We start from the raw sequence: 13970 nt of genomic DNA, 5'->3' as shown, positions 1-13970 counted from the left end.
GAAGGTGACCCCCTCCCTCTTTACCCCCACCACCCCCCCTTTTCTCTACTCTGTACATATAGTGTTTTATATTTGTGATGATATTGAATATATTTTGGTGTTATGTTATGTTGATTAATTTAATACATAGGACCTCAATGGAAACAAGTCCGCAAGGACCGTTTTGTGTAAATCCTTTTAGACCAAGTTGAATGACTGCTGCTTGCATTTCTGTCTAATAAAGTATTCAATCAATCAATCAAAACCCTTGAGTCGAGAATTTTACATTTGTGGAGTAAATTCGAAGCTTTTCCACCAAAAACAGCCCATCGACATGAACCCTTGACCCCAGCTCATTGTTTCCTCGAGTGTTATGAACAGTTAAAAAAGTATACAATTCCATGCAAAGTAACTTCGAAATATTATTCTTAAATAGTTTTAGAAAGAGGTTTGGAATACTTGAATACTCTTCCAACACACTGGTTTAACAACTTAAAAAAGGAAAAGAAATCATATATAATATATTTCTCATTCAACCTTCTCCACAGCTAATGTGATCTATTTAGATATAATGCAGTTGCCCCAATGAATTTCTAGCATTCATATTCATAGATCAAATACACATCCTATACCTCATAGTTCAGTATATTACATATAGCAACTGACTAACACAAAAAGCACAAGTCAATGAAGCGACATCGCCAGTAAAGATCAAATAAAATATTTTCTTTTTTCAGAATACAAATTCCAATTCCTATCCAATACTTTAATTGATAGACTCATACATTGCAGTGACTCCCAACATGACCCGCAGTGCTTCTTAAACTCTCTAATACGATTTAGAGAAGAAAAGTTTAGTGTTCATAAACGATCTATCAAACTGTGGTCATACCAGATATTCACTTTGACTCTAAAAGCCGACAGAGACTGCAGTAACGGTAGTAGAGGAGAAGATAAAATATTACATGGCATGCATTCAGAAACAGCGACATAATCTCAAGAAGAGATTACAGACAGACTGTAAGTGTAGAGAGAACTTGCAACTGCAGTTTAATACCGTCAATGGTGATCGATCTGAGGTTGGCTTTTAAAAAATGATTTCCCCACTTTTAGTTGAACATTTTGAACGAATGAGATGGAAGATGGGTCTTTGACTAACGGTGAACAGACATTTCACGCTGATAGGCACACATTAATAACATACATTTCATGTTTAATTTTAGGCATTTAGCTGGCACTCTCTTAAACCGGAGTGTCTTATATTGCGCGAGCAGGTCAGGATTCAGTGTCTTGCTCAAGGGCACTTCAACAAAACGCACAGCGGCAGGGATTTCAACCTAGACAGCTGCTCTTACTAGTTTAGACTTAGAGCATGGGATACTGATAACCAAAGTCAGTTGGAGATATTTCAGGAATCCAGAATAAATTACATCGTTTTGCACACACACAAAAATGTCCCTTGACGCCATTCTTTTTGAATAGGTCCGCACGAGTTCATAGCCAGGGACACATCTACTGATTGTCTTTGCTCAGATAATGGCTTTTCTTTAAAAAAGAACATTCTAAAGGTATTTTGAAGGTCTGGTGAAGTGATTTATTGTGGTGGGTAAAACCACTTCTCTGTTCTCCTTTCATACACAGGCTTTTGGTTTGTACAATCACTAACCAATTAATATTTGCTCCTCTCCATTTAAAAAAAAACACATCACTTCATCTTTTGTATTCTGTTTCTCAGATGGAAGGCAAAATCCATCCTCATACTGTAATGTAAAATACTGGAAAAACAGGATTAATTTAAAATCAAGAAATCACTCCTGGTCCTTTTTTTTCAGAACACTTCCCCTGACCTCGAGTGAATCCTTAGAGTTGAGCTCCTACTTCATAATATGGGCCACAAAGTGTTTGTAATGTGTGAGATATCCAAGTATTTTAGTTTATACCAGATTGTCAAAATGTCTCCAATGTAAAAAGCACTATCAGAAGGCTCTAAAACCGCCAGCCTCTTCTTTGTGCTGTATCTCTTGCATTGCATTGCCTCTATGTAGTGTCAGTTTCCACTGGGACCAACAACACGATTCCACATCGCAACGCTCCAAACCATTAGCCACGCCCTCAAAAGCTCTAGTCAGCCAATCACAAGTCGTTACATCTCCAGGATGGGTGCCCCATTGGCCAAGCCAGCGGGTCATGTGATCATTGGAATACTATAAGTAAAATAAATACTGCTGGTCGTCCTGACTCGTTCAACTTCATTCTTCCTCACTTCCTTCTCCACTTCCTCCTCAAAAAGGAGCAATTCACTCCTTTTCCTCCACTACTCTTCTTCTACCCTCCTTCTGTCCCTCGGAAAAGGAGCGGATTACTCCTCTTCCTCCTCTTCCTCCTCCTCCTCCTCTTCTTCACCGTCCTCGTTGGCATAGATGCCAGCCTCCCACTTCAGTGCCATGTTGCTCTTCCTCCTGGTGACGCGAGTGGCCTCCAGGACCTGCCAATCACAGGGGAAGCAGCGAATCAGAGCTCAGTCACACTCATGGCAGGACACTGTGTAACACACACCGTAGAATCCTCAGTGTCAATAATGCTTTTGTAACTCTGACTGTGAGTGTACAAAGTTATAAAATGAACACTGAGGATGTTGCAGTGTGTGTGTGGTTAACCACATCTTCCAAGGTGTAAACAGCAACACAAACCACATGCATTCAGTTTGAAACACTTTGGGTGCGCTTCATTAAGCTTCTGTGGTAATGAATGATCACATTCAACAAGACAACCTAGAGGTGTACAGAGCTGAGCCAGACAGATTGACATACAGTATATTATGAACACAGACAGGCAGACAGACAGACAGACAGACAGACAGACAGAGGACAGACAGACAGACAGACTCTGTACTCACTTTGCACAGCCCAACAAATAATGTGCCCACCTACTATAAAGCCCATAAATCAAGCGCACCTCAAGTATTTGAGCCCGTACACCCCCCCCCAACACACACACACACACATACACACACACACACAAAGGTTCATGCTTGAACATCCACTAGGACCTACAATGCAGGTACACGCACGCACGCACGCAAGCACGCACGCACGCACACACACACACACACACACACACACACACACACACACACACACACACACACACACACACACACAGAGGAGAGGGGTGGGTGGTCTGTGTTATTTGTAATGACGATAATATCTTGATAATATTGTTTTCACAGCAATGTTATGTAATGGCAATGGTGCTCAGGACTAGGAAATAATAGTTGCCAACAACATAAATGACGCCATTTATGTCGTTGTCAACCCACTAATGTTGTTCAGAAAACCTTTTTGTGATTCTTCGTAAAATTTCTGAAACAGTTTTGGACATATGAGGTGTCCACCCGACACAGAGATGATTTGTAGAATTGGCCTCAGGTCTTAATGGGTTAAACAAACAAATATAGATTAATATAGGAAATTAGGAATAATAAATAAAGAACTGTTTTAGGATTTGTTGAACACTGCATGTGTGTACTTATGCGTCTGCCTGTGTATGCAGCCTGCATGTATGTGTGTGTGTGTGTGTGTGTGTGTGTGTGTGTGAGGGTGTGTGTGCCGCGCGCGCGCGTGTGTGCGTGCGTGCGAGCGTGTGTGTGTGTGCGTCCGTGCGTGTGCAAAAACATGCTGACTTGAAGGGTCAAAGGTCATATAAAATGCATGGATAAGCACATGCAGAATCAACACCACAGAACAAAACACAACAAAGCAGACCTGTACAAATGTATCCGTGTGTTTAAATGTGCGTATGACATGTATGGTGTTTTGGGGGGGAAAAAACATATAATAAATAATTCATAATAAGTTATTGAAAAAACACGGCCCCTCACGTATTAACTAGGACAAGGACCAAGGATGTGTGTTTTGTGTATTTAGGAGAGATAACAACTCAATTGTGTAGACTTCTTGTAAATTAAGTAATTCAGATATTTAACTAATATTTAAATAATGTAACGGGTCCATTTGGTTTTATTTTACGCTCTCAAGAGTTAAAGGATCTATAAGGATCCATTTGGTTACCAACTCTCCATCATTTAGCTGGGGACCACCTGGAACCCCCTCAAGGACCACTGGTGGTCCCCGGACCACTGGTTGGAAACCACTGGTCTAACATGAAGTTACAATGGATATGAAATATCTAAATACTGAATCATGCAACTGAAAAACTGTCTTGGGGGGTGGGGGCGCTCACAAAAGCCTGAGCGGACAACAAAAATGACCCCAAACATGTTTTGAAAGTGAAACATATATCCCTTTAACCCATTCTGACCGGGCATCCATTTTGGTGTCGGCATCACGTTATGCTTTAGCTATTTAAAAATAGCAGATCTACAAGCTCATATCGCGCCACCGAGTGGCGCGATACGAGCTTGTAGGTCTGCTATTTTTTGAAAAATCGAAGAGCGACTGACATTTTTAGAATCTGATCTCAGGTCAGAATGGGTTCATCAGACCAGTGTGTGTCCGGCGGAAACCTCGTATGAATCTGATCTCAGGTCAGAATGGGTTAATTGAGGGATACAGGTGTACAGGTGTGCGGCAGCTAGGTGCAGGTGTGTGACAGACAGGACAGCTATACCTCAGCGGTTACCTCGTTAGCCAGCAACATACGGGCATACTGAGCGACCAGCAGGAGAGAGTCCACAGTACACACAGTCAACATGTGTAATGACATCAGGTATCAACAGCAACAACAACTACAGACATTATGCATAGCACATTTTAAAAGAACACAAATGAATAAATAGCCCTGTAGCCGCGATTCCCAACCTGTGGGTCGAGGTTCACTGGTGGGCTGTGAATTGTGGTGATATTGGACGTGGGCCTAAAATATGATGTAATTAGGTTTTCAATGTATTCAGTCCCGGGATGCAGGGATGGTCTTTTAGATGAGTCCCAGGGACATTTTATGAGTCCCACTTCAACGACGTTATAGGAGTCATATTTTGCCATTTTTACAAATTGCAGCATTTAACTCCCATTTCATTTTATATGGTTATAATGTGGTTATATTCATGTAGACAACAGAAGAAGAAATGATTATTATAACTAAAGCTAGCAAAATAAACTGATCGAGTGAGTCCATGCATCTCTGAGATGTAGTGTTGTTTTTGACTGCAAATGTCTATTTAGTTTTAGTCACATTTAGTCACCTGGAATTTTTTTTGTGTTTTAGTCGACTAAATCTACAGTGGATTTAGTCTACTAAAATTGGCAGGCCTTGATGGCGTTGTCATGGCTGATTTTACACTTGCTGAAAATAGCTGATCTACAAGGTCACAGTCACAACGCATCGCAGCGCAACACGCTGTGAGCTTGTAGATCGGCTATTTTCAGCATGAAACCAAGCAGAAAATGTCTTTTAGTTCTACTGGAACTCTTCTCCACTCCACACATTTTAGTCTAGTTTTTATTTGTTGACAAAATTGTCAACAAATTAGTTTTTATTTAGTTTTGGTTTTCCTCAGTGTAAAACGGTATTTTTCGTCATAGTTTTAGTTGACGAAATCAACACTACTTAGATGCAACTTTGTGAAAAATGAATAAGCTTTTGCTGTCCTCCTCATGAATAATTGAAATTCAGTGGTGAGGTTTGTTTACGGGTTGGGTCGTTTCAATCTTTCTGGTTTAACCACGCCACGCGACCCGACCCAGAAATGGAAAGCGGCCGTTGTCTCTGCCTCACCTTTAATGAAATACGCGTGCCATTGTTCTTGATTTGTGGTACAAGACAACTTTGTGCATTCATTACATTTTCAGTGGCAGTTCCACACGGAACTTGAAATGTGTCATTTCTCCACTGTTTAAAAATAAATAGAAGTTACTAACTGTATTAGAAAGGGGAACACAGGGTGATGTAATCTTCCTAAACGACGGCGTCCTCATCACTGAAACCCCCTGCTGTTCTGATTTCACTTTCACTCCCACATCCCGTTAGACTGGGAAAACCCCCTGCACTGTCAAATCCCCGGCGGTGATGCAACTCTGAATCTGAGTGTGCTAGTGGAAACTAACAGACCCGTAATATTGTGTTCCCACTTTTAATACAGTATTATGTCTAATACCTACCTAGTAACCTTTGCATTAGTTAGCTAGTACAATAGTACAGCTAGTCACAACAAGGTGACCTAACTGTGAGAGGGAAAATAAATACACATTCTATTGTGTCTTCATGGTTGTCGTTGAACAGGAAAGAGTTAAAATGACACTCAGGACATTACAGACAGGATCCTGCCCTATCGGCCACATGACATGATTTACAGCGAGATCAACATTTCTCTCTCCTCTATTTCTAACTCCCCTCTGTCTCTGTGTCTCTCTCTCTCTCTCTCTGTTCTACCTCTGTCTTTCTGTCTGTCTGTCTGTCTGTCTGTCTGTCTGTCTGTCTGTCTGTCTGTCTGTCTGTCTGTCTGTCTGTCTGTCTGTCTGTCTGTCTGTCTGTCTGTCTGTCTGTCTGTCTGTCTGTCTGTCTGTCTGTCTGTCTGTCTGTCTGTCTGTCTGTCTGTCTGTCTCTCTCTCTCTCTCTCTCTCTCTCTCTCTCTGCCTCTCTCCCCTCTTTTCCTTTCATTCCCTTCACCAGGTGTTCATGATTGGTATACTTACACTGTTGTCCTCCAAGTTCTCCTTCTTCTTCACCTTGTGTGTCTCATAGTCCTCCATCAGTGTCTGCATGTAGTTCTTGGCCCGCGAGCCGCTGGAGTCCTCGCTGCCGGCGTCAGACAGCGTCCCCTCTGAGGTGGACGGGGAGACGGGCGGCGCGTGGCCGACCTTCTCGATCTTCCCTGGAGGTCACAGAGAACACGTAGCGTTCAGTGGAGTCACCTTGCAGTTGTTACAAGTTGTGTTTTCTCTCTAAAGTGATGCATACTGCAGTGAGCTGATTTTTGTATTATTTAACCACCGACCCAGCGCCCCCTATTCTGGGGGAGCATTCGTCGGGAAATAGCCAATCGACAAGCTTGTGTGATTGTCGATTGGCTGTTGCCAAGAGATTTGCTGTAGAAGGAAACAAGGGCAGACCAAGGATAGAGCCAAGGATAGAGCCAACTCAGGTCCATTTTAGAGGGTTTAAGTCAGTGGTTTTCAACCTTTTTAATATCAAGGCCCATTATTTATTCAGCATTTGATCCACAGAACACCATTTGATGAGATTTTGACACACAATGCTGTTAGCAAACATCGATCAAAATAACAATTCTTCTACATTCTCTAATTGTGTAGACTTCTTGTAAATTATGTAATGCAGATAGTAAACAATTATGTAACTCTTGAGAGCGTAAATTGAATCCAAAATCCATTTGGTTTCATTTTACGCTCTCAAGTCTATAAGGTTTCATTTTCATTTTTGTGCAATATAAATAAAATTCATTATTATTATTATTATTATTATTATTATAAGGGTCCATTTGATTACCAACTCTCCATCATTTAGCTGGGGACGACCTGGAACCCCCTCGAGGACCACTGGTTGAAAACCACTGGTTTAAGTAACTATACTGTTTGAGGAAACTCACCTGGCGCTGTTCTGGCCGTCAGGGTGAGCCGTGCCGGCAGGCTGTTGCTCTTCACCTTGTCCGCCGCCGACATTGCGTTCGGCCGCATCATCGGCGCCGTCGTCCGCATGGCTCCTCCGCCCGCCGCGCTGTGACGCACGGCTCCTCCGCCCGCCGCGCTGTGACGCACGGTGATGACGGGCTGCGCGTCCCTCTCCTTCTTAAGCTCCTCCTCCCTCTGCTGCGCCGCTCGGATCTCCTCCTCGATCATGGACAGCGTGCGCTGCTTCCTGGAGCGGAGGCGGAACGGCCCGCTGGCGACGGCGGCGGCCCCCTCCGCCGCCTCGGGGCCGCGCGGCGCCGCCGCCGTGCTGCGCAGCTCGGCCGCCTCCGAGTACTTGCTGAAGTAGCTGAACTCAGGCCGCTCCGGACTCGGGGGAGACGGGGACCGGTAGACGGGGGTCGGCCGGGGAACAGGGGCCGACACTGGCTCCGGGGGTCCGGGGGCCGGGGTGGAGGCGGCGAGCGCCCTGGCGTAGGAGGACTGGATCTTGATCCTGGGTCCCCCGTCTCTGGGTCTCTGCTGCTGTTGCTGCGGAGGAGGAGGGGAGACGGCCTGGGTCTGTGGAGGAGACCGGCGCTCCTCCTCCTCCTCCCGCAGGGAGACCGAGGAACCTTCCTGGGACGTCTCCAGGACCTCCGCCGGGCCGTCGGGCCGAGGGGAGGGGTGTGGCGGCGGGACCGGGCTGGAGGACAACGCGGGGGAGGAAAAGGCAGGCGCCGGGCTGACGGACAGAGGCGAGATCTCGGAGGGAGAGGAGGCCGCCGACGGGTGCCAGCGGTCTCCGTTCTGCGCCGCCAGGGCATTCTGGATGGCGTCGTGCACCAGGACGCCGGCGTGGTACTCCAGGTCCTCTTCCGTGGGACTGCCGCTGCTGCGGGGCTGGGGGGTCGGCGGCGACACGGGAGTGAGGGGCAGCGGCGTGGGGGGCAGAGAGGCACCGCTGTCGGAGATGTTGTCCAGGCTGAAGATGGTGGTGTCCTGAGAGGAGGAGGCGACAGTTAGTCAAACTAATCGATTGAATGGATTATTATATTATTAAAAATGACACTCAGGTTAAGTGAGGTGGCGCCCACTGTGGCTGCCACACGACGTCACTGCTTAACCCATTCTGAACGGGCACCCATTTTGGTATCAGCATCATGTTATGCTTTAGCTGTTGAAAAATAGCAGATCTACAAGCTCATATCGCGCCACCGAGTGGCGCGATACGAGCATGTAGGTCTGCTATTTTTTGAAAAATCAAAGACACTCTTAGAATCTGATCTCAGGTCAGAATGGGTTAATAATGAAACTGTCAGGATGTAATAGACATTTTTAGAATCTGATCTCAGGTCAGAATGGGTTAACCCATTCTGAACGGGCACCCATTTTGATGTTGGCATCATGTTATGCTTTAGCTGTTGGAAAATAGCAGAGCTACAAGCTCGTAGCGCGCCACCGAGTGGCGCGCTACGAGCTTGTAGGTCTGCTATTTTTCAACAGCTAAAGTTTGAAACACCAAAAGGGGTTCCCGCCCAATGGGGAACCCCTTTTGTTATGCTTTAGCTATTGAAAACGCACCCATTTTGGTGTTGGCATCATGTTATGCTTTAGCTATTGAAAACGCACCCATTTTGGTGTTGGCATCATGTTATGCTTTAGCTATTGAAAACGCACCCATTTTGGTGTTGGCATCATGTTATGCTTTAGCTATTGAAAACGCACCCATTTTGGTGTTGGCATCATGTTATGCTTTAGCTATTGAAAACGCACCCATTTTGGTGTTGGCATCATGTTATGCTTTAGCTATTGAAAACGCACCCATTTTGGTGTTGGCATCATGTTATGCTTTAGCTATTGAAAACGCACCCATTTTGTTGTTGGCATCATGTTATGCTTTAGCTATTGAAAACGCACCCATTTTGGTGTTGGCATCATGTTATGCTTTAGCTATTGAAAAATAGCAGATCTACAAGCTCATATCGCGCCACCGAGTGGCGCGATACGAGCTTGTAGGTCTGCTATTTTTTTTTTAATTGAAGAGCGACTGACATTTTTAGAATCTGATCTCAGGTCAGAATGGGTTCATCAGACCAGTGTGTGTCCAGTGGAAACCTCGTATGAATCTGATCTCAGGTCAGAATGGGTTAATAGAATGCATGTATTATTTATTTTTGTCTGAAAATGTAGTAAGACATTTGAAGAGTAAAGTGTAAACATTGTCTCCAGTCTCGGTTTGTTTTAACCTCCTGACTTTACTACTAAGAACAGGCTAAACAGGATGAGGCCTCAAGACTGGAGCGCACGCACACACACACACACACACACACACGCATACACACGACCAAATGTCTCTAAAACATGATGTCACCGAAGACTAAATGATCCTAGGCTACCTCGCACTTGTTTAACAACAAACCAGTTAAGAATGGGGTGAAAACATTGCAAATTATGCACACTTGATCCTGCAAAGTATTTTTTATTTATGTATTATTATTATTATTATTATTATTATGTACGGTAATAACATATTAATCCATTCTGGCCGGGAACCCATTTTGGTGTTATCATCGTGTTATGCTTTAGCTATTGAAAAATAGCAGATCTACAAGCTCATATCGCGCCACCAAGTGGCGCGATACGAGCTTGTAGGTCTGCTATTTTTGAAAAACATTTTTAGAATCTGATCTCAGGTCAGAATGGGTTCATCAGACCCAGTGTTTGTCCGGCGGAAACCTCGTATGAATCTGATCTCAGGTCAGAATGGGTTAATCAAAAGTCATTAATTCACTAGTTACACAGGCCTGTGATCCTCACAATTCCACTACTGTTTATATAATTATTTATTCCCGAGATTAGGCTCTTGAGAACTCAGTTCTGTTTTACTGTCAGTATTTTTTTTCTTTCTAATGCTTAACCCATTCTGACCGGGCACCCATTTTGGTGTTAGCATCATGTTATGCTTTATCTATTGAAAAATAGCAGATCTACAAGCTCATATCGCGCCACCGAGTGGCGCGATATGAGCTTGTAGGTCTGCTATTTTTGAAAAAATCGTGAAAATGTGGCGCAAATCCTGACAGAAAACTGTCAGGATTTAGAAGACATTTTATAAATTTTGACGTCAGGCCTAACATACTATAGCATGTCTGAAATAAGTGTCAGAGCTGGAATCGACATGTAAATATGAAATAAATGCTTAACCCATTTTGGGCGGGAACCCCTTTTGGTGTTTCAAACATTATGTTATAATTTAGCTATTGAAAAATAGCAGATCTACAAGCTCATAGCGCGCCACCGAGTGGCGCGCTACGAGCTTGTAGGTCTGCTATTTTTGAAAGATCGAAGAACGACTGACATAGAAACGAGTGGCGCTCTACAGTGTTGTTTTCGTCGACTAAAACTAAGACGAAAAATGTTCGTCGACTACCTTTTTCCACTGACTAAAACTAAATAAAAACGAAATAAAAACGAATCTATGATGACTAAAACTAAGACTAAATATACTGACAATTTCGTCAACAAATAAAAACTAGACTAAAATGTTAGTAAGGGACTAGTGGACAAGAGATCCAGTTTTCTGCTGGGTTGCATGCTGAAAATAGCAGATATACAATCTCACAACGCGTCGCAGCGCAACGCGTTGTGAGATTGTATATCTGCTATTTTCAGCATGCAACCAAAGTGTAAAATATGTCATTACAACGACATCAAGGCCTGTCAAAACACATTTTAGTCGACTAAATCAACTGTAGATTTAGTCGACTAAAATCGTATGACATTTAGTCGACTAAAACTAGACTAAACACTAGAACATTCCAGGTGACTAAAATGTGACTAAAACTAAGTGAAAACTATTCAAGAGACTATGACTAAAACTAAAATAGAAATTTGCTGCCAAAAACAACACTGGCGCGCTACGAGCTTGTAGGTCTGCTATTTTTGAAAAATCGAAGAACGACTGACATAGAAACATAGGTGTTTCAGAAAACTGTCAGGATGTAGAAGACATTTTTTAAATCGGTCAAAATGGATTAATTAAAAAAAAGAAGAAATATGTATATAAGGTAACCTGCTATTCCAGGACTGCAGCATCTCACACAGTCCTTGTTTCTTCATCACAACGGACTCCAGGACAACCTGCAATAATGGAGAAGAGCCTTTTTATGTTCTAAAAAATCTTATCTATCTAATTTATTAATTGATTATATGTTGTTACATGATGTTTATTATAATTGATTAACAAAGAGATACAAAGAGCATTTTACAGCTAATACAGATGAGTGCCGAGAGGAGAACCGTACGTCTTTCTGAGCAAACAGGTCTTCCATTTTCTCTTCTCGTGTCTTGCTGAAGGTGTCCATCTTCAGTGAGGTGAGACGGTCGTCTATGGCCAGGTACACATGGGTTACCCTGTCGGTCAATTAATCATAGGGCAAAATCAATATTCTGGTTCCCAGGATATTTTGGAAAGCATTCAGAAATGGCACATATTAACCCATTTAGGCCTGACAAAAAAATGTCTTCTAAACCATGACAATTTTCTGAAAAACCTCATGTTTCTACGTCAGCAGTTGTCAGCATTTCATGTCAAGGACGCCCCAAAAATCATATGTATTTGGCCGCTGACCCCCCCCATCTGAAAATATATTGTTCCAGGAACCCCTCAGAAGCAGAAGATTCGAGTTAAAAACGTTGGCTCTGAAACAATATACATTCAAAGACTTTTCACAGACGTTTTCAAAAATAGCAGAGCTACAAGCTCGTAGCGCGCCACCGAGTGGCGCGCTACGAGCTTGTAGGTCTGCTATTTTTCAACAGCTAAAGTTTGAAACACCAAAAGGGGTTCCCGCCCAATGGGGAACCCCTTTTGTTATGCTTTAGCTATTGAAAAATAGCAGATCTACAAGCTCATAGCGCGCCACCGAGTGGCGCGCTACGAGCTTGTAGGTCTGCTATTTTTCAACAGCTGAGGAAAACGGAGTGAAGGAAATAGTGTAAGAATGCATTACAATGTGTGTTACATTTCAAAGGCACTTTCATCACTCCGACATTGGCGGCAACCACCCTTATAAGGAGCAATTTGGGGTTCAGTGTCTTGCTCAAGGACCCTTGAACACGTGTGTATGTAATAGTACTCTGTGGTACTGAATGTAAATGGCAGACACCTACCCTCCTTCATACATGCTGGCATTGCCCTGGATGGCAGTGAAGTAAACAGAAGTGGACCTCTGCCCCTGTGGATGGGACGACGTCTGCGTGCACGCTGGCTGTCCGATCCACACCTTTCCTCAACACAAAAGTAAAAAAAAAACAGATGGTTGACCCTTGAAAAATAAATTGCCTGTTCAGTCAATCTGCCAATTTATACCCCTTGAACAAATCACCTACATTACATGGAACCAAATGGACGTGTAAGGGTCTATTTGCTACACTCTCAGGGTAACAGACCATAAGGGTTCGTTTGGTTCTCCAGTTAATACTGTAATACGGTTTAAACCTTGTATTGTTTACTTTTATCAGTCTGTTCTTTACTGCATACAGAACGTTTTTTTATAAATCACACAATGCACTGAATTAATCAAAACACTTGTTCTCAAACTATCACAAAACATTCAATAAACATTTGTACATTATCACACCCAACCCTATGCTAAACTGTGGTGTTGAGATACATATTATCAGTGAGGAGCTCCGTTTTTTACAGAAAATAAACAAGACCTCCATTTTAGAATCAGTCACTCATTCACTTGTACATTTCCCAAGTCTCAAACTAAACCAAAACACATTTCTGTATCAGTCTTAGACCAAACAAGAAAGGAAAGGCTTATGAGTCCTTTGATATAAGTTATGATGCTTTTGCACACTTTACTAACCTGTTGTACAGGGGAAATATAGACAGGAGATTTATATGTTGAGTTCATCAAAGCAGGATGCAAATCTGTCTGAAGAACGGAAGCCTCCGTGGTCCATATACTACACAAACCATGCTCACCATAGGGCGATCTCCCCCTGGTGGCGTGACTCACTAACTACTATTACTATAGTTTGAACAGAAAACAACTGGAATTGGCCTCTCTCAATACAAATACATAACATTAAATAAAAACAAAACAACAATTGTGCACATACACTTGAATAAAGAATAGCCTACTATAAAACTTTCAAACACTGATCAAGACAAAAATGGGAAATGGATGGTTATTTCTCTATATAAATAGGCCTATTCCTGAGTCAAGCAAAAGGGAATGCATCCCAAGTTCTTGTCAGGGCCCCAGTTCAAAAGTGATTAATTTGGATGGGGTCACGCCCTGACAAGGTTGAGAAACACCAGTGAGTATTTGGGAGCATTCATGAAGGGAGAGTCCTTTGACTCTCATCTATCAGTAGTCTGCAGTGTATTCA

The 13970-nt window shown here is 43.0% G+C and overlaps 1 protein-coding gene across 1 annotated transcript; it reads right to left on the bottom strand.

The window, feature by feature from the left end:
- Window positions 1-2322: 2322 nt before the first annotated feature.
- Window positions 2323-8585, bottom strand: LOC310879632 (uncharacterized protein; the record flags this gene model as incomplete). Its single annotated transcript, XM_083794402.1, has 3 exons — window positions 2323-2464; window positions 6633-6811; window positions 7544-8585. Coding segments are annotated over 3 exons (1347 nt in total), but the record flags the coding sequence as incomplete, so codon positions are not given.
- Window positions 8586-13970: the final 5385 nt, after the last annotated feature.

This window comes from Protomyctophum parallelum (genome assembly GCF_964188405.1).
Source record: "Protomyctophum parallelum genome assembly, chromosome: 21".
In the NCBI taxonomy this organism is placed as follows: Eukaryota; Metazoa; Chordata; class Actinopteri; order Myctophiformes; family Myctophidae; genus Protomyctophum; species Protomyctophum parallelum.
Note: the sequence above shows the minus strand (reverse complement) of the source record. Positions and strands in the feature narration are given on the sequence as shown.